This window comes from Aotus nancymaae, unplaced genomic scaffold (genome assembly GCF_030222135.1).
Source record: "Aotus nancymaae isolate 86718 unplaced genomic scaffold, 86718_ANA_hifiasm-v0.15.2.pri h1tg000018l, whole genome shotgun sequence".
Lineage (NCBI taxonomy): Eukaryota > Metazoa > Chordata > Mammalia > Primates > Aotidae > Aotus > Aotus nancymaae.
The window spans coordinates 17,109,132-17,129,439 of NW_026988430.1; the positions used below are offsets into that span (position 1 = coordinate 17,109,132).

The 20,308-nt window shown below is 52.7% G+C and overlaps 1 protein-coding gene across 1 annotated transcript in view; it reads right to left on the bottom strand.

Moving 5' to 3' along the window:
* Positions 1 to 20,308, bottom strand: part of NTN1 (netrin 1) — a 218,001-nt gene that overhangs the window by 54,465 nt on the left and 143,228 nt on the right. The window contains exons 4-5 of the mRNA XM_064378317.1: positions 10,103 to 10,252; positions 6,798 to 6,851 (exon numbers count right to left, since the gene is read on the bottom strand). Coding sequence (XP_064234387.1) covers positions 6,798 to 6,851; positions 10,103 to 10,252 — 204 coding nt within the window. The remainder of the gene's footprint in view (positions 1 to 6,797; positions 6,852 to 10,102; positions 10,253 to 20,308) is intronic.

Sequence of the window (20,308 nt, forward strand, 5' to 3'; positions counted from 1 at the left end):
AGAAGAGGTGATGAAATGGTTAATAATGTAGCGCATTTGGAACGGTGCCTAGCACAGAGCAAGCATCTTATTTATATAAATGCTGTCTCCTCCTTTGCTGAGCCAGAATCCATTTATCTTTTATTCTGGGTCTGGTCCAATCTTCTCTTGGAATAATACTAATCTGATGGTGTGTTAATGACTTCACTGGTCATTTACCTAAATGGCTAATCCGGGACAGCCTGACATCCCGTTTCATACTACCTTTGAAATCCAGTGCCTTGGTCAATTACTGGGCCTCTTTACCAGTGGCACGGGCTGTCTGCATGGTCAGCGACCCCACCTCCCACCCTGTGGACCTCACAGCTCCTTTTCTCCTATACCAAGAGCACTGAAGTCTCCCTACCTGGGACTCAAGGAACCAGATCCTTCTCAGACGACTCCAAAAGGAGAGAGAGGCTCAGGCTGTGCAGTCAGAACTCGAAGCCATACACCCACAGCTAACGGGCAGAAAGACAACAGAGGACGTCCACCGTCCCCTCCGAAGGTTCCCAGAGAGGTGACAGGAAGACAAGCACGTCCCCCATTGCTCCCTGTGCTCCCATGCCTTGTCTCCAGGACACTCACTCCAGCCCCAGACAAATCAGACTCACTTCGCCCTTGGACTCTGAACCAAAGCACTTGCCATTTTTTTTTTTTTTTTAGTTGTGGCAATATATACACAAGATTTAGCATTATTAAGTGTACAATTCAATGGGATTAAGTCCATTCACAACGTTGTACAACTCATCACCACTATCAAGTTCCAGAACTTTTCCATCACCCAAAAAGGAAGACCTGTAACCATTAAATATCTGCTCTCAAGCCCCTGGCAATCCCTAATCTGCTTTTTGTCTCTGGATTTGCTTATGCTGGACATTTCAGTTAAGTGCAATCATGACATGTAGCCTTTGGGTCTTTCATCTTTTCACTCAGCATGTTTTTCAAGGTTCTTCCATGTTGTAGCACATAACTTACTTTCTTTCCTCCCTTCCTTCCCTTTCTCTCTCTCTTTATCTTTTTCTTTTTTTTTTTTAAGATGGGGTTTCACCATGTTGGTCAGGCTGGTCTTGAACTCCTGACCTCAAGTGATCCACCCACCTTGGCCTCCAAAGTGCTTGGATTACAGGCTTGAGCCACCACGCCCAGCCTTTTTTTTTTTCTCCCTCTCTCTCTCTCTTTCTCCCTTCCTTTCTTTTTCTCCCCTTCCTTCCTTCCTTCTTTCCCTTACTCCCTTCCTTCCCTTCCTCCCTCCCTCCCTTTTCTCTCTTTTTCTCTCTCTCTCTCTCTCTTTCCTTCCTATGGTCTGGATCTGTCACCCAGGCTGGAGTGCAGTGGTGCAATCACGGTTGACTGCAGCCTCCACCTACTGGGCTTAGGTGATCCTCCCACCTCAGCCTCCTCAGTAGCTGTGACTATAGGCATGCATCACCATGCCTGGCCAAATTTTTTTTTTGGTTGGGGGAGAGACGAGGTCTCACTATGTTGCCCAGGCTGGTCTCAAACTCAAACTCCTGGGCTCAAGCAATCCATCCACCTCAGCCTCCCAAAGTGGTAGGATTATGGGCATGAGCCACTGAACCTGGCCAATCATTTCTTTTTATGGCTAAATAATACTCCCTGTATAGATATGCCCATTCTGTGTATCACTTTCATGTTCATCCAGTGACGGACAGGTGGGCTATTTCCACCTTTTGACTATCATGAAGTCAAGCTCTTGACCTTTAACTGATTTCTAGTCTTTACCTCTCTGCTTGGTTCAGGCTCTACCATGAGCTGCTGGGAGGCTGTGACAAGGCCACCACGCAGTTCCCTCAGCCACTGCCTGCCTTGGGCAGTCCAACTTGTGACTTCCCAAGGTCTTCAAAAGCCCAGTCAAGCTGACTCTCCACACCTGTCCTCACGCCAGCAACTCCCACCCCAATCCCACCTTTCTGCATGGAGGAGCTGGCTCCACCCCTCATTACACCACGGTATTTGTATTTTTCACATCTATTTATTGCTTTTTCATCAAGCACTTTCAACGGGTCCACCACTGAGTCAAAGGCTTTATTGGGATCATCCCATTTAATCCCCACAACAGCCCTAGCGGCAGGGTTGTGATTACCCTCACAGACGAAGAATCTGAGAGAGCAATCAAGCAGCACTCAGGTCTCAGCCTCCTCATTTTAGTGCCCTTTTCTCCCTCTTGTCCATCCCCACTACCCCTCACCAATACCACATTCAAGTCCCATCAGGTCATTTTCCTGCATTCACCCAACCTATTCCCCATCTTGGTAAACAGAAGTCTAAAGAGAATAACCCATGCTTATCCAGGTTGCAGGTCTACATAAACCCAATTTCCTTCCATGGAAAAATGGAAATGCAGAGAGGTCACCAGATGTGACTTCTCTAAGGTCACCCCCACCCCGACCACACAGGCCTGGTGGCAGCTGAGTGCAGAGCTTCTCAGAGAGGTTTGGCTGAAAGGCTCTGGGGAGTTTTCCCTTCAGACTACGCTCAAGGTAATGTGCAAGGGTGCCCTTGGCAGCCATGCTCACCCCAGGTTGGAGCTACTGGGGCAGTTAGCCAAAGGCACCAGGTAAGGCCCCGATGGAATGAGCAGAAGACAGGGTTGGAAGAGAGGATCCGGGATCCCTGTTGGGAGGTGGAGGGAGCCCAAAAGTTGGCCGGCTCCGCTCCTGTACCCCCAGAGCCCTGGGTCCAGCTCCCACTCAAAGGCAGCTGTGATCCCTCAAACCAAGGAGGCCAGCAAAGGCAGCCCTTCCAGCCTCTGGACCTCTTTGTTTCTGCTGGAAGGCCCATGGGCAGTCGTGGAGTGGAATTGGCTGGCATGGGCTCTGATGGCCAATCATACACCTCTCCCAACTTTACATTCAATGACATCTCATGAGGTAGCCCAAAACCGGCCAGGGAGGGAGTATTTATACCAAGGGAAGCAGCAGATGCTACACATCGGCCCCTCCCCTGCCCCAACCAGTTGCTAAGTATTTACCAGCACCTCCGCTCACAGGCCTCTGACCGGGATGCAGGAGAAGTGGATCCTCAGGGGTGGATGGAGAACGAGCAGGTGCTTCCAAAGAGGAATCCCCAGCAGGAGGAGATCACTCCTCCCACAGACAGCCAGGGAGGGAAGGGCCTATGGAGCACTGCGTCCACCACTTCATTCTTCCAGAAGGCAAAAAGGAGACACCATGGCATTGTCCAAGTTCTCAGCGTCAGTGAAGGGCAAACCCCAGTTCTCCTGGCTCCACACCAGCTTCCTCCCACCAAACCAAGCGGCCTCCACGAAACCAAACAAACAATTTGCAAATTAAGAACTCCCCTAGGCTGGGCGCGGTGGCTCACTCCTATAATCCCAGCACTTTGGGAGGCCGGGGCAGGCAGATCACAAGGTCAAGAGATCAAGACCATCCTGGCCAACATGGTGAAACCCTGTCTCTACTAAAATTACAAAAATTAGCCAGGTGTGGTGGCGCATGCCTGTAGTCCCAGTTACTTGGGAGGCTAAGGCAAGAGAATCGCTTGAACCTGGGAGGAGGAGGTTGCAGTGAGCTGAGATCGCGCCGCTGCATTCCAGCCTGGGTGACGGAGGGATACTCTGTCTCAAAAAAAAAAAACTCCCCTTGAGTTGATAGGTAGTCGGCGGTGGGGAAAGGGAAGGCAGGTGTCTCTCTTTTATCCTTGAGTGCTGAGGTCTCTACAACCAGTAAGTAGGTGTGTGCTGGGGGAGCCTTGGGCACAATGCCCGTTTTTGAGTGGGTGGTCCCTCTCTCCCTTCCTGCTTGTTTCCCTCCTGGCCCCCCAGGCCCCAGACCCCCCACGGGCACCACGTTCCTCGCCTCCCTGCCCCATGACAGCTTACCAGCTAGCTCTGTGAGCAGGTAAAGAACATTCTCGGAGTGAGCTGGCCCTTCAAAGGGATGAGTTCAGGGGAAGGTTATGTCCATCAGTTTTCAGAACAAATTCTCAGCTTATTAATTCCCCTCTGGTACGCAGGCAAAAGTAAACAAGCTTTTCTCAGGCAGCCTCACACAGAGGCCTCCCCTATTCAAACACGGCAAGAGTGGACAGGTTTGGGAGCCCTGAGCTCCCAGGTCCCGCTTCCCAGGGGGCTGTCCTGGCCTCCTGCCTGCAATGTCTTAGCCTCGGAGACAAGGCAAGCCCAGCCTCTCTGTGGTGGGAGGCCCCACAGTCCAGCACTTGGGTCTCAGGGATGGCTCCAGTTCTCTGGGGAGAGCATCAGACACCCACCCTGGGCATCCAAGGCACGACGCCCAGAGCAGGGCAGAGCAGGGTAGGGCAGCACGGGTCTGGTCAAAGCTACAAACGTTGCTACAGGCTTCCAACCTGTTCACTCAGCCTGTCTCTGAGGAAGATATTTCATAAGGGTGTTAATTTACTGCTCGCTTTAGTTTAAACCATACTTTTAAAGGTTCAGAACGAGGAAAGGAAATAAACAGTAATGAAATCAAAAGCAGTCAGAAAAGTTAAATAACCCAAAGAAGACATTTCAAAAGAGGAGGTGCAAGTGTTTCTACGCAGTTGCTCGGGAATCTTTTGTCTGGTGGAGCCAAGAACCTTGTAAGTGTTACACACGCTTCCTGTAGCCCGTGTAGAAACCCCATGAGATCCCCCCCTCCACATTGTTTCCCCATTTGCCCATTTCTGATTTGGAATGGAGAAATTCAAAGTCAAAGGTCTGTGGGTTTGCGAGAAACCCAAAGTCAAGCTACAGGGACTAGAGAAACGGGAGGAGTCACAGACAGAGACAGAGACAGACAGAGATAGGGAGAGAGATCATTAAGGTCTGTCTTCCTCTTGCGTGAGCCTCTGCTTGGAAGCTCAGCCCCCCACAGCGTGCACAGCCTTCAGATCTCGTCCAGGTGAGTCTCAGTTAGGTAAGGACAAATGCCACATCAAGGAGAGCAAGAATCGAAGTTCCATTTAAGTGTCTTCTACCTTTAACACTGCTCTCCCCTAGAGCTGAACTCATTTGGAATGCTCCTTTGAATTGCGCCGTGACAGACAGAGCTTCCTCATCTCCCACCTTAGCTCTGTTCTCCAGCCTCCCAGGGACCCTGGCGTGCCGCTTCCTTCAGTCCCTCCTCTTCCCCATTTCCCCTGTGTGTGGCTCAATCAAAGGTCCCTGAAGGCTCTGCAAACAAGGTAAGACTGAACTGTCTCTGGCTTTCCCAGCGTGGCCTCCAGCACTCCCTGAAATGTATTGCTGTCGTTTCCCATTTGCTGGCTGCTTGTTTTTGTTTGTTTGTTCGTTTGTGGCACCTCGGATCACTGCAACCTCCATCTCCCGGGTTCAAGCGATTCTCCCGCCTCAGCCTAGCGAGTTGCTAGGACTACAGGCATGCGCCACCATGTCCAGCTAACTTTTGTTGTATTTTTAGTAGAGACAGGGTTTCACCATGTTGGCCAGGATGGTCTTAATCTCTTGACCTTGTGATCCGCCACCTTGGCCTCCCAAAGTGCTGGGATTACAGGCGTGAGCCACCGCGCCCGGCCTTGCTGGCTGTTTATAGACCATGCTTGTGCAAGTCCCATGCACCTCGAATACTCTCCAAAATCCAGTCCATATCCTAAAATATTCAGGTGGCCATATGGGTTTGTGAGCTCCCCCATACCTCCCTACAGGCCTTTCTGCGGAGGGAAAGGGTCCCCAGCGCCAGCATGAATGTCCATGCTGGGGTCCTCCCCTGTCACTTCCCGCTATCTTCAACCCCAAGTACCAGTACACAAAAGCCCTCTGTGATCCCAGGACCAGGACTCTGGGTGCAGGCCTGGGCCGCTCTCAGCAGGGCACCCCATCCGGCAGGCCTCTGTGCCCTCTGAATGCCCAAAGCCAGAGCTAGGCAACCTTTCTTGTGCCAATGACTGGTGAGACCTGTGGACTCTTCCTCAGAATAACATTTCTCTATGCTAAAATAAAAATACACAGGACTACAGAGGAAACAAATAACACGGGAGAGCCGCTGCCCAAACATCTTTAAAGACCCAGACTGACGGTATGGTGACGCTACGTGAGTGCCCCTTTATTAACGATTATAAATCAGGATCTAGCAGCGGGTCTAGTAACTCCTGCTGTTTTGAGAAGCAATAACCAGCATGAACAATATTCATGATATCTGCACCAGCTAGAATGTGATGTGAAAACCACTGTGACTTCTGCCGGCGACCACGGTGCAGGATCAGCCACATGCTGTGGTTTGTGACCTCTCTTTGCCATGGAGGAAATGCTAAATTTTCAGTTAGAGGTGAGTGAAAGTAAAGATGTGATTCTCCCCCCACTCCCCAGCTCCCGGGCCCCCCGCATTCTGCTTGTGTGCCCCTGTGCCCAAGCCTCCTCTTGCATCCCCAGTGCCTGGCTCTTTCCTTCTCTGCAGCCCCAGAAAGGAGTGACAATCCTTCAGCTTGGAAGGTGCTGGGCTGGCGGGCAGCTGCTGATCAAGTAGAAGGGGCTGAGTAATCATTTAATCACAAGTAACACAGGTCTGCCCAGGGCCATCTCCTCCCACAGGTTCCAGGCTTGGGACAGAGGCACCATTAAAATCTTCTCCATTTGATTCTCAGAGGGGAGGTCACAAAATAGTGTCCTGCAGGTCCAGCCTCTTTAATGCAACCGAGGGGTGCCACTCACACAGAGCAGAGCCTGGACAGCAGTTAGAGGAGTCTGGGTCTTCGAATGCCCCTTCCCCATTAACCCCCACTGCCCCGTCCCACCGCACAGCAAAAGCAGGACATGGGAAGCCAAGGGGGTGGTTTACCTTCAGGCTCCTCCACGCTGCTGGCTGCAGTCGTCGGCGGGGCTACGGGGATCTCTTTGTGAGGTTCAAGACAGGGGTGTTGGAGAGAAAACAAGGTAAGAAGACATGACTTTTTGACCTTAGAATGAATGAGCCCAGCACAGAATCCTCCCAACTTCCTGGGACCCTCCCCTCCCTTTCCCACTTCTTGGCTCAAGAAAAAAGTCAGAGGAGCAGAAGCCGGCAGTGGCATCCTGGGCACGTGGCATTGCTCCGCTTTGGAAGCTGTCCGTTCGCCTGGCAGTGGGGCGTGGAGAGCAGGTGGGACTGAGGCGGCAGCACAGAGCCTGGCCTTGCCCCACCCCCGGGCCCGGCACGTGCTTCTCACTAGGGCTCTGCTGTGTGTGTGTCATCAACTCAGCTCCACCTCTGGGGGACGGAGAGTCACTTCCCCAGCCCACACTGCCCATCACGATGTGGCTACCTGGGCCCTGCTCACCTCTGAGCTCAACTCACAGGTGAAGAAGGATCCATGGCAGGACAGCAAGCGAGGGGCTGGGAACCTGTCCAAAGGGAAAGGTTTCTCCCACGTGCAGAGAAGTGTCGGCAGCACGGCCCAGGTTCCTATGGGCTCACATCTCAGCTGCAAAGGCATTTGCTTAGTGGGCAGAATGGGACTGAGAGTGCAGATCCAAGGGCCTCATAAAAGCATGTGCTCCATTTTCATTATTCTGTGTCTAATAGAGCAATTTGGCCAGGTGCAGTGGCTCACGTCTGTCATCCCAACATGTTGGGGGGCCAAGGTGGGAGGGTGGCTTGAGGCCAGGAGTTTGCAACCACCCCCCATCCTGGCCAACAAAGCAAGTCCTTGCCTCTACAAAAAAATAAAACAAATTAGCCAGGCGTGGTGGTATGCACCTGTAGTCCCAGCCACTCAGGAGGCTGAGGCAGGAGGATTCCTCGAGCCCAGGAATTTCAGGTTGCAGCGAGCTATGATGACACCACTGCACTCCACTATGGGCAACAGAGAGAGGTCCTGTCTCAAAAAGTATATATAATAAAATGCACGCTCTGGGAGGCCAAAGTGGGCGGATCACGAGGTCAGGAGTTCGAGACCAGCTGGCCAACATGGTGATACCCCATCTCTACTAAAACTACAAAAATTAGCCGGGCGTGGTAGCCTGCCCCTGTAGTCCTAGCTACTTGGGAGGCTGAGGTGGGAGAATCGCTTGAACCCGGGAGGCGGAGGTTGCAGTGAGCCGAGATCGCACCACTGCACTCCAGCCTGGGTGACAGAGCAAGACTCCATCTCAAAAAAAGAAAAAAAAAAGTAAAAAGCAGTTTGTTCCTATGACTTCCTGGACCCCACTGTGTGCTCAAGAAAGGAGAGGCAGTTCAGCCCGTCCCCACTGTTCATCGGTTCAGCAGCCTGGCCCTGAAGCTCAGGCTTCCTCTTTCTGGACAAGGCCAAACCACGGACCAGAAGTCCCTAAGAGCAAGGGACTCATGAACCCCACTGACTCTAGCCACCATCTGACTCTTTGCAATAAAACTTTGACTCCCAGATTCTAGATCAGCTAGACCTTTGAGGCTTAGTGGATGGAGAAGGATTACTCAGGCTGGGGGGCAAACCTGAGAGGCACCAGGGGCATCCTCTGCACTTTTAGTAAGGACAAGTCGGGGGAGCCCTCAGTGTGAGGCCAAATCTTGCTCCCAGGTGACTGTATCAGCAACAACTACCCATCGGTGCCCTGTCACAATGGGTTATTAGGAAGCTGGACCTAAACAGCCAGCTGGTCCCAGCAGAAACATCCTGGAGGCAACATCTGAATGGTCCAGTCTAATCCTGCAAGTCCACAAATGGAATGGAAGCCAATGGCCACAGAGCCACTGTGACCACCCAACCTTGGTGCCTGAGGTTGGCCTGGCTCTGGGGTGCACACACAGGGCCTATGGCTGCCCAGGCTGTGACTAAACAGGGCACGAGTGCCCTGGGCGCAGTCTGCACACCTGTAGCTCTCCCCTTGGGAAGAGCACTCAAAAATTCCAGTATGGACCCCCAGGTTGTCCAAGGAGAGGGCGATGCTCCCGCCAGGCATCAGCCTGCCCTTTGTGAGAGGAGGGGCCGATGCACATGCTGGAAAATGAGAGTTCCCAAGGGTTCAGCCTCTGACTCAGAAACACCAACTCTCATGTCTAGGCTTGATCTTTCCACTTGGGGATTCAAAATGCTGGTTCCAAGCATTTCTGAGCAACCTGAGAACTCCTAACTCCCTTAAGCAGGGAGACCTCAGTCCCCCCACATGATTTCAGAACCCCAGATTTCCTCCCAGCTGTCTGAAAATGTTCACCTTGCAGAATTTGGATGGACAGAAGGATTCTGACAAACTGTGAGACTGATCACTGGAGGTTGCTGGGAAACCATTTCAACCTGCTCTGCCCTGAATGGGTGCTGGGCCCCCTCTCCCGAGGCTTGGACCCTGGTCATTTGCTATTAGCGAGCCCCTATGAACAGCAGTGCAGAACCCCTCAGGGTTGTTACCATCCTTCATTAGGGCCACAGGTGCCCTGCATGGAAGCCCTGCCTAGCTCCTCTCAAAGGTCCAAGGCCGTCCGTCCTTTCTGTTCTGAACCCACAGGGGCAGAGGGAATGCCAGCATTCCACCAATAGTGACTGCAGAGGCCCCTGGAATGGGTCTACCCCAGATCCAGGGACAAGGTGGACAGTGAGAATGGGGCCAGTGCTGAGGAGAGGGGCTTGCTTTCCCCCAGAAACAGGAGACTCAGTGTTTGTCAGGATAGACAGCCTCAGGCTGGCTCTGCTGAGCCCCCTGTGGCATCTGCAAGAACTCTAAGAGCTTGGGGGGAATCTCTCATGTAAACTCACTGAGCATGAGGCCGTGAATGCAGAAATGCACATTGACGACAGAAACCACTGAACAGGCCAGGCACTGTGGCCAACGCCTGTAATCCCAGCGCTTTGGGAGGCAAATGCAGGAGGATCACTTGAGGTCAGGAGTTCAAGACCAGCCTGGCCAACATGGTGAAACCCCATCTCTATTAAAAAGACAATAATTGGCCAGGCGTGGAGGCATGTGCCTTTAATCATAGCTACTTGGGAGGTTGAGGCAGAAGAATCACTTGAACCCGGGAGGCGGAGGCTGCAGTGAGCCGAGATCACGCCACTGCACTCCAGCCTGGTGACAGAGTGAGACTCCATCTCAAAAAAAAAGAAAAAAACCCACTGAATGTCAGTGAGCAGCATCCTCAAAAGCTCACCATAGCCCCCAAACCCAGAGACTTGGAAAGCAGGTGCCTGCACATACTTATGCAGGGGGCGATGGGAGAGCGGCTCTGCTGGTAGCCTTTGGCGCAGCGGTTGCAGGTGATACCCGTCACGCCGTCCTTGCAGGGACACTGGCCGGTGGTTTGGTTGCAGGTTTTGCCAGCAGCACCCACGGGGTGGCAATCACAGGCTGCAGAGAACACAAAATGGGAGGGTCAGACAAGGGGGAAGGGACCAGTGCATCCCCCCAGAGCCAGAGCCCTCCCTACCCAGGGATGCCTCCATGGACCCCACCCAGGAGGAAGAGCAGTGACACAGAACAGACGCAGCCAAGCCCAGACACACTCTGGAAGCTCTGACGCTGCCCACCCGCCTACCTGGAAATGGAGAATAAAAACCAAAATGGACCCCCCGAAAGGACTGCTTTGGCTGCAGGAAAGTGAAGCGGGGGAGCCCTTCCAAAGCCCAGGAGGAAGGGTTTCAAATCCCTTCTCCAGAATGCAGAGCCCGCAGCGCTGATCACGCCTGGCTGAAGGAGTCAGGATTTGGGGGTACACCTTCCCTTGACAGGGTCAGCCTATGTGCTTTCACTCTGTCCTCGACCAGCTCACAGCCCCCAGCCCCCACGTCTTCTTGCTGACCCAGGGCGTGGAAGGAGTGGGGTTTGAGGCCTGATGAAGCTCTGGGGTTTGCCAGGTTAGAGGGAGTCACAGGGAAGGGTAGCTCCCCCGGCTGCTGCCCCTACACCCTGACCCTGCTTTGCAGTCGGGCAGCCAAGGCACAGCCTTCTGAATCAAAAAACCCATAAATTGTAGCACTAGAAAGGGTCACGGTGATCGTGTAGTTTAAAGCCCTGATTAAATGTGCAAACAAAGACGGGAGAGGTAAAGGAAACTCCCAGAGCCTCGCGGGAAGGGAATGGCCAAGCCGGGAGGTGATGCAAGGGTGGGATTCTCAGGCCAGCAGCTACGGCTCCACGGAGCAGGCCCCAGCCCTCCTCCTGGCCTTGAAAGGGTGGGGAGGTGGGGTTGTCCACCCTGTCATACTTCAATGAGGCTCTGTTGCTGTATCCTAAGGAGCCAATTCCAGTAACAGAGTGGCCACAGGACCTTGGGAGGACGTCCTGCCAACACAGAACAGCTCTACCTACAGGCACAGGACACCAGCGCTGCCTGCTAAGTCCGGCTTCCCTGAACCTAGGCAGTGGCCTCAGAGCGTGGTGGGGAAGGGGAAGACCAAAGGAAGGAGCTAATGTCCTGCCCACACCCTGCCCAGGAGGCTGGAGGAGGTGGAGAGTCCTCTGCAGCAATGTGCCCTGCAGCAATTTCGGGTGGCCCCTGGTGGCTGCTAATGAGCTCCAAAAAAACCAAGAACACAAGTGAGAGCAGAGACTCTAAAGGAGCCAGATTAGAACTTCCCAGCAAGCACTGCTTGGCTTGAGTGAGGCTCAAAACACAGCCTCTCCAACCGGGCGCGGTGGCTCACGCCTGTAATCCCAGCACTTCAGAAGGCCATGATGGGTGGATCATGAGGTCAAGAGATGGAGACCAGCCTGGCCAACATGGAGAAACCCCGTCTCTACTAAAATTACAAAAATTAGCCAGGTGTGGTGGTGAGCGCCTGTAATCCCAGCTATTTGGGAGGCTGAGGCAGGAGAATCATTGTACCCGGGAGGTGGAGGTTGTAGTGAGTTGAGATTGCACCACTGCACTCCAGCCTGGGCGACAGAGCAAGACTTCGTCTCAAAACAAAACAAAACAAAAAACACGGACTCTCCCAGCCCAGCTGGCCTCAGACCCAGGAGTGGCCAATGAGGAGAATTAGGAGGAGGAGGGAGGGAGGGAGGAAGGAGGACAGGAGAAGAATGTGAGGAATTGTTTGTTGAAGTTGTGTCTGGGCATGCAAAAGCTCTTGGGAACACTGGGAGTGAGGGTCCAGGGCTGGGTGGGAGGAGGGTGGGGTCACAGGCCCTGGCCCGGGGGCAGCCTGTAGGCTCCCTGCCTGTGAGGCAGATGGAACTGCTCTCCAGTCTCGCCATTACTTCTTACACATCAAAGTAATGCTTTTTTTTTTTTTTTTTTGAGACAGAGTTTTACTCTTGTTGCCCAGGCTGCAGTGCAATGATGCAATCTTGGCTCACTGCAACCTCCGCCTCCCAGGTTCAAGCAATTCTCCTACCTCAGCCTCCCGAGTAGCTGAGATTACAGGCACACGCCACCACAGCCGGCTAATTTTTTGTATTTTTAGTAGAGATGGGGTTTTACCATGTTGGCCAGGCTGGTCTTGAACTCCTGACCACAGGTGATCTGCCTGCCTCAGCCTCCCAAAGTGCTGGGATTACAGGCATGAGCTGCTGCTCCTGGCCAGAAGTAATGCCTTTTGTTAGGAAGTTGTCTTCTTAGATGTACCCTAAATTCAAGTTCATTCTCTATAGTTTGTCTTTTTCGCTCAATAGTAAGACAAGATCCAGCCTTGATGGCCCATGGAGGCATGCTGAGGAGGAGGAGGGGAGGAAGGGAGGCTGGAGAGGCCTCTGACCTTCCCCTATGGCCTCTTAAATTCATCCCATGGTAAGAAGGGAGAGGGAGCATGGGCAGTGCCTCTAAGTAGGCCATGAGAACACAGAGGACCACAGCACAGGCTCCTACTGTCCCAAGCCGTGATGCAAGCGTGAGCATCAGGGGCTCAGGGGGGGACTCCAGGGGCTCAGACCAGCTGACCTCCCTTAGCCAGCTAGTAATCCTAAGATTTGTGCCAAGTTCTCCCCTCGGTGCTGATGGAACACAGCTGTGCACCAGTCACTTCTGGATCCTCGGACTCAGCTGAAGGGTGCTCACCAAAGGTTGCTCAGTCACTGCAGGTTCAGAGCCAAGTCACAGGTGGACACCACCACTGGCCCGGGTTGTCTTTATCTTGGCAGCGGCAGACCCAGAGCAGACTCTGGGTGGAGTCAGGATGGTGCACTGTTCTTCCCCACGGCCCCTTGCAGCGGTAACCTGCTTAGCTGCCTGGGCTGGCAGTGGCTGAGGTGTGCCGGAGTGAGGGCTGCCCTCGGGAACAGCAGGGTCACCGCGTCTGCTGTGTGCAGCAGGCACTTCCTAAGGGCCCAGCCTTTGGTTCAACATGAGCTGACACTTGCTGCTGGGTTTCCAAATCTTTCTCCTAAGATTCTGCAAGCATCTGACCTACGAGTCTGGTTGATGGACACGGCAGACTGACTTGTGTTTCCACACCAGCAGATCATTGTTCTAGGAAGGGAGGCAATCGGGGTCCCAAAGGGTCTGTCCAAGGCAGAGTATTTTTCAGCAGGAGCCGCCCCATGCAACTCCTGCAAACTCCTTAGCACATCCACGCTCTCTCGTACGCGTCAAATCCCTTGGTCCTTGCAACAGCCCTATGAAATGTGCAAGACAGAGGAGACCACGGACCAGCAAAGAAAACTGCAGAAGGCTGGGGCCTGTGCAGAGAGGGGTAAGGGCCTGGATCTCTGAGGGAACCATGCTTTCTAGATGGCCCCCTTTGTCATTCTTGTTCTGCAAGGAGAATTAAGCTCCTAGCTTGTAACACGAAGCAGGTTTTCCATTACCTGTACCCAATGTGGTCCTAACAGACTTGCATGGAATTCATTCTCAATCCCCAGCCAAAGAACCCCAAAGTAAAAACTTTTCCTAAAAATTCACAGAGATGGCCCACATTAAACCCTCTGTGCAAAGGGTGAGTTTCAAGGTGTAGGGAGAGTTGACAGATGACAATGCCATAGTGGGTTCCTCTATGGCCTGGAAAGGAGAATCAGGCCAGCAGTGCCAAAGGAAGAGACACTTGAGGAAGAGAAAGTCAGAGGCATCCACTGCAGTCCCATGACCCTGAAATACGCACGCACACACGGACACACCAAAGTTCCCACTAACACAGAAACTCACACAGATTTCCAGAAACACACAGACACAAGCAAACTCCTGCTAATTCTCTCTCCCTCCCTCTCATATACACACAGACTCACAAACACACGGATTCTTATCTATTAACTCACCTACACACAGACATATACTCAGGTCCACAAAGACACACACAGACACAGACAGACAGGGTCCCAGTGGGGAAGGGAGGCGAGGTGTGGAGTGAGCCGGGGAGAAGGTGGAAGTTAGGTGAATGGAGGGGGGTTCCGGTGAGGGGGACAAAGAGAGAGCCTCCCTAATTCCTCTGAGAACGTTGTCTGGGTCAGAGCGTCTTCCACCACAGGAAGCCGCTGGATGGCCCCCATGTCCCTGGAAGTCAGCCACTTTTTTCAGAGGGAGGTCAATCCCTTCCATGCAGGTCACCCCGTGTGCGCAGAGTAGGCGGCACCTGGCCATGGGAAACAAACTACCCAAGGTTTTTTTCCATAAAGAGAAAGGTGAGGCCAGACGGAAGCCCAGGTCCCTGAGAACGTGGCAGGATCAGGTTTCCCATGAACACAGCAAGCTGGAGAGCCTCCCAGTGAAGCAGAGAACTCCGGCGGTCCTTGCTCTGGGTCATGAGACGGACAGACAGCTCAGGTGACCCACGTGCTTTCAGATGGGTGAGAGGAGACCCAGGTCTAGCCCCTACCCTCCCAGTGACCCTGGACTAGTGCCTTTCTCTCTCTGATGGCTCTTCTGTGAGGACAAGGGTCTCCCTCTGAAGTCCCACCACAGTGACTTGCAACTTAACAGGCTAAGGTTTTTGTCTCCCTGCTGGATCCAAAGGATCCAGGGCGGCAGCCCCCACCCTCTGACCATCACCCACTCTGCTGCTATCCCTCACAGTGTCTTGCCAAGATGCCAGGGGAAAGGGTTCCTGTTACAGGACACACCGGGTCTTCCGTACACACCTACTTCTGGCTCTGCCCGCACCAGCACCCGCCTGCATGATGCCAGAATCTTGTTGAGATTCAGTTTGTCGGAGAAGAGAGGCGGTACCCGCGGGCTTCCTGGCAAAGCAGACCTGGATGGCAGGCGGTTCTCATCCTCCACTTTTTGTGACCAAGTAGCCACCTTCCCCCACTCCCTCTGACACTCTCTGTGTGGGATCCCTGAAGGCCCACGGGCTCTGCCAGGGAGGAGACACTACTAAGGCTGGCACCCTCTCCACTGCAGTGCACATCAAGGCCTTCTGGAACTCTGTCCTGGGCTCCTATCCAGAGGTCCGGCTACTTTTCCTGAGGACTCTGGCTCCAGGGCCTCTTGGGGTCAGGCAGGAACTTCAAATTGCAGCAATGCAAGGGCACGTACTCGTGGAAGACAGGAAAGTCAGCTTGGCATGAGCCTCTCTGGAGCAGCTCCAGGTAGGACAGGGGAGATAGGACAACCACAGTCACTTCAGACACCACCCATGGCCACCACCCAGGCCTCTGGCCCATCCTGAAGTTCAGCTTCTGGCCTGACCTTGTGCTATGGGCTAAACTGGGTCCTCCCTATCACACACAATGCTGATATTGAAACCCTAATTCCCAGTACTTCAAAGTTAGATGTATTTGGACATAGGGGCTTTAAAGAGCTGATTATTATGATTGATTTATTTTGAGACAGAGTCTCGCACTGTCGCCTGGGCTGAAGTGCAGTGGTGCAATCTCGGCTCACTACAACCTCCACCTCCTGGGTTAACGTGATTCTCCTGCCTCAGCCTCCTGAGTAGTTGGGATTACAGGTGTGTGCCACCACACCGGGCTAATTTTTTGTACTTTTAGTAGAGATGGGGTTTTACTGTATTCCTCAAGCTGGTCTCAAATTCCTGAGCTCAGGCAATCTACCGGCCTTGGCCTCCCAAAGTGCTAGGATTACAGGCGTGAGCCACCACACCTGGCCTGTGAATGTGGAAATCTTGCCAAGTTTCCCCACAGATGGCTGATCCCTGGAGCCAATTGTGAGGCTCCACGTGACTTCAAGGCCTGCAGCTCAGGCCAAAGTGCTGCTTCTGCCTGTGGCCCTCCTGGGTTGGTGGGACACAGTCTTCCCTGCTTTGAGTAGGACCAGTCTGCATAGATGGACGCCATCCACAAAGAAAGTAGGGGTGGACAGGGCCCTATGGACAGGCCCCACTGCATGGGCCAGGCTGCTCTTTGGCCAATGTAGAGATTGGGAGTGGGGGAAGCTGCAGCAGTATGCTTGGTGCAGTGAGGACAGTCCGCAGAGACAGCAAGGGCCGGCATCTTCAGAGTAAAGAAGGATCCAGGGGCCCAGGTGTGGTGGCTCACACCTGTAATCCCAGCACTTTGGGAGGCCGAGGCAGGTGAATCATGCGGTCAGGCGTTGGAGACCAGCCTGACCAACACAGTGAAATCCTGTCTCCACTAAAAAGACAAAAAGCTACCCAGGCGTGGTGGCAGGTGCCTGTAATCCCCACTACTTGGGAGGCTGAGGCAGGAGAATCGCTGGAACCCAAGAGGCGGAGGCTGTAGTGAGCTGAGATCGCGCCACTGCAATCCAGCCTGGGCGACAGTGGGAGACTCCATCTCAAACAAAAAAAAAAGAAGGATCCGAAGGCTCCCCAGGTCCCCATATCTCTTGTGGGTGTCAGGCCTCTTGGGGGAAGCCTGGAGGGACCCCTACTAGGGGTGATATTGGAGAGAAGAGGATGTCAGGCACAAAGAGGTGTCCAAGCACCCATTTCTTCCCCACTCCCCAAAACAGGGGTGAAGGATCAGCAACCAAGAGAAGAAACATGGGAAGGCCAGCAGGGCGTTCTTGGAATGGAGGGGACCTAATGTCAGGTGGCAGGGAAGGCACAGGATAGGCAGAGCTTTTCGGAGTTGGGGCAGACAGAGAGGCCAGGGGTGGGAAGGTAATACTGACCCACGGTGGCTGGTCTCTCAGTGAGTTCAGAGCCTGGAGGTATGTGAGATGGAGAACAAGGAGGCCCAAAGATGCAGCGTCAGAGCCTAGGGAAGGAGTTTCTTCTTATTGCTATTGTTTAATTTGCATAGAGTAAAATTCACTTTTTTTTGTGTCGTTTTATGGGTTTTTATCATGTGCATAGATTCTTATAACCATCACCATGACCAGGATACAAAACAATCCAGCAATCTCAAGAACCTCCTCTGAGGCCGGGTGCAGTGGCTCATGCCTGTAATCCCAGCACTTTGGGAGGCCAAGGTGGGCAGATCACTTGAGGTCGGGAGGTCGTGAGCAGCCTAACCAACATGGAGAAACCCCGTCTCTACTGAAAATGCAAAATTAGTTGGGCATGGTGGCACATGCCTGTAATCCCAGCTACTCAGGAGGCTGAGGCAGGAGAATTGCTTGAACCAGGGAGGCGGAGGTTGTGGTGAGCTGAGATCGTGCCATTAAAGAAAAGAACTCCCTCCTGCTCCTTCTTGGTGGGCAGCCTTCCGCCTGCTCTAGACAACCGCTGACCTGTTGTCCTGTCCCTATAGTTTCGTCTTTTTCAGAATGTCTTATTCTGAGGTTGTCTGTATGTGCATTGTGTGTACAGGATGTGCAAATGAAACTATGAATTCTATGGTATGTCATCTTTTGCGACTACTCTTTTTCACTTAGCAAGATGCATTTGAGATCCATTGATGTTGCACGAATCAACAGGCCATGCATTTTCATTGCTATGTGGTATTTCTTCGCATAAATGTGCCAAAGCTTGCTTATCCACTCACCCACAGAAGCACATCCAGGCTGTTTCCAATTCTGGGCAATTAAGAATGATGCTGTTATAAACATCTGTGTACAGGCTTTTATGTAAACATAAATTTTCATCTATCTAGGATAAATACCTGGGAGTGAGACTGCTGAGTATTACAGAAGGTCTATGTCTAACTTTCTAAACGCTGCCCAGCTGTTTCCCAGAGCTACGGTGCCATTCTGAATTCTCTCCAGCAGTGCATGAGAGTTCCAGCTGTTCCTAGTCCTCACCAGCACTTGGAATTGTCTAACAGGGGTACAGTGGTATCTCATCATTTTTTTTTTTTTTTTTGAGATGGGGTTTCACTCTTGTTGCCCAGGCTGGAGTGCAATGGCACAATCTTGGCTCACTGGAACCTCCACCTCCTGGGTTCAAGTGATTCTCCTGCCTCAGCCTCTCGAGAAGCTGGGATTACAGGCACATGCCACCATGTCCAGCTAATTTTTTTCATATTTTTGGTGGAGACAAGGTTTCACCATGTTGGCCAGGCTGGTCTCGAACTCCTGACCTCAGGTGATCCACTTGCCTCGGCCTCCCAAAGTGCTGGGATTACAGACGTGAGCCACCACACCCAGCCCTTGTCGCAGGCTTGTTGCGGTTCCCTAATGACTAAGGGCGTTCCATGTGTTTATTTGTGATCTGCCCATCTTTGAAGATACTTTCATTCAAGTATTTTGCCCATGTTTAGTTGGGTTGTTTGTTTTCTTGTCATTGAATTTTGAGTGTTATTTACATATTTGGGATTCAAGTCCTCCATCAGATGTGGGATGTGCAAGTGTCTTCTCCTCGTCTGTGGCTTGTCTTACAGAAGGAGCTTCTTAAAAGGTGAGCCTGACACATCACTCAGGTCACTCTCCTTACAGCCTTTCAATGCTCATAGAGTGGGACCCAAGCCCTCTCCAGACACCAAGGAGCTAACTCTACCCACTTCTTCCTCCCTCTCTTCCCTTCTGACCAAGGCCCACCAAGCCCTTTCCTGCTTCTAGACTTTGGTTCTTCCTAGAATGCTCTTCCCTCAACCTCCTTGTGGCTGTTTTCTCCCCACACCCCAGGTCTGATCTCAAAAGTCCTGTCTGCAGGAAGCCCCGCCAGGGCCACTGCGTAGTGCAGTTTCCGGTTACGCTCTCCTTCCACTCTGCTGCTTTCCTCCATGGAACCCGCCACTATCAGCCATTATCTTCCTTTTTCTTCTTTGTTTATTGTCAACCTCCCATCAAAAAGCAAGCTCCAAGGGACCGTGTCTAGCACGCAATACAAACGTGCTGAATCAAATGAACAAACAATCTTGTCACCAATCTGGATGTAACTCAGGTCAATCTGCCGTCCTTTCCTGGTGGGGAGGGGGGCATTTTGCTTCCCCTGCACATCTGGAGGAAAGAATGAGGAGGCAGGTGGAGTGACAGTCCCCTCCCATCCCAGGTCACCCGCGGTCCAGTGCCACTGCACTCTCTACTCTTAAATTCTCTGTGTTAACAAGGGAGGATTGCTGAAATCCGAAGATAATCCCCAAACGTCATTTCAGCTGTCTGTGTCAACCTCCTCCGAAAGTACGCTTTCCTTTCCCCCAGCAGTTGCTAACGAGGCACAAAAGAATAAATGTTTCAAGTTGCACAGCCTCTCCTTTCTCTGCCACTTTCGGATCAAGGTGCAGACAGCAGGAAGTGGAGCGGGGAGGGGAGCCCCATAATCCCAAACTGGGTTATTTGACACTCCGTGATCTAGTTAACTATCGTCTTCCTGCACCTGTTTTACAGCCAAGGCGAAAAGCACAGGTCTTGCAAATGGTTCTCTGTGTGTGTGTGTGTGTGTGTGTGTGTGTGTGTGTGTGCATGACAGGAGCTTGGGGCAGGAGGGCAGGGTTGTATGACACAGCTGGGGCCAGGAAGCTGGGCCCTGGGCCTGTGCCGCAAGTGAAGCAGCTCAGGCCAGCTCAGGCCTCCCATCTGCCCTAAGTCCCAGTCCAATCAAGGAGTCCCTCAGAGGCTGCCTGCTCTTCCTTGGCACTTCCAGAACCGGATCTGGATGTGCGCGGCCTGTCCCCTCCTCCCTGTGCTGCATCTCCACAAGCAGCTGCCAGGCACATCTCTGCCCTTCGACCTGTCATCTTTGCTCCCAAAGCATGGAAATTCTTTATTGAGAGTGTACAACAGCATTAGGGCCAATCCCCAGGGCCCTGCCCAGTCCTGGGGGAACTGGCTGCAAAGCCCACACCTCATGGAAAGAACTGAAGCAACCGGAGAGCCAGGGAAGCGCCTCTGCTTTGCGTGTGTGCTGACAATGGCGGAGGCTCTAGCTTTTCTGTTTTCCCCGACTTGCACAAATAATCATAATAGCTACCATGTATGGAATGCATGCTCCAATATGCCAGCATGTCCTCCACGTCATCTCATGTAATCCGCATCATAGCCCTAGGAGGGAGAGGAGGGAGGAGGGACTATAATCCTCATTTGCAGGTAAGAAAACTGAGGCTCCCAAGAATAAATGTCTTGCCCCCAGAGGTGGAACCTGAACTCTGGTGTGAATAACTCCAACTTCAATCTTTTCAAAGCTGTGCATCCCAAACCTGTTTACCCCCACGCCACCTGCCCACGGCCCC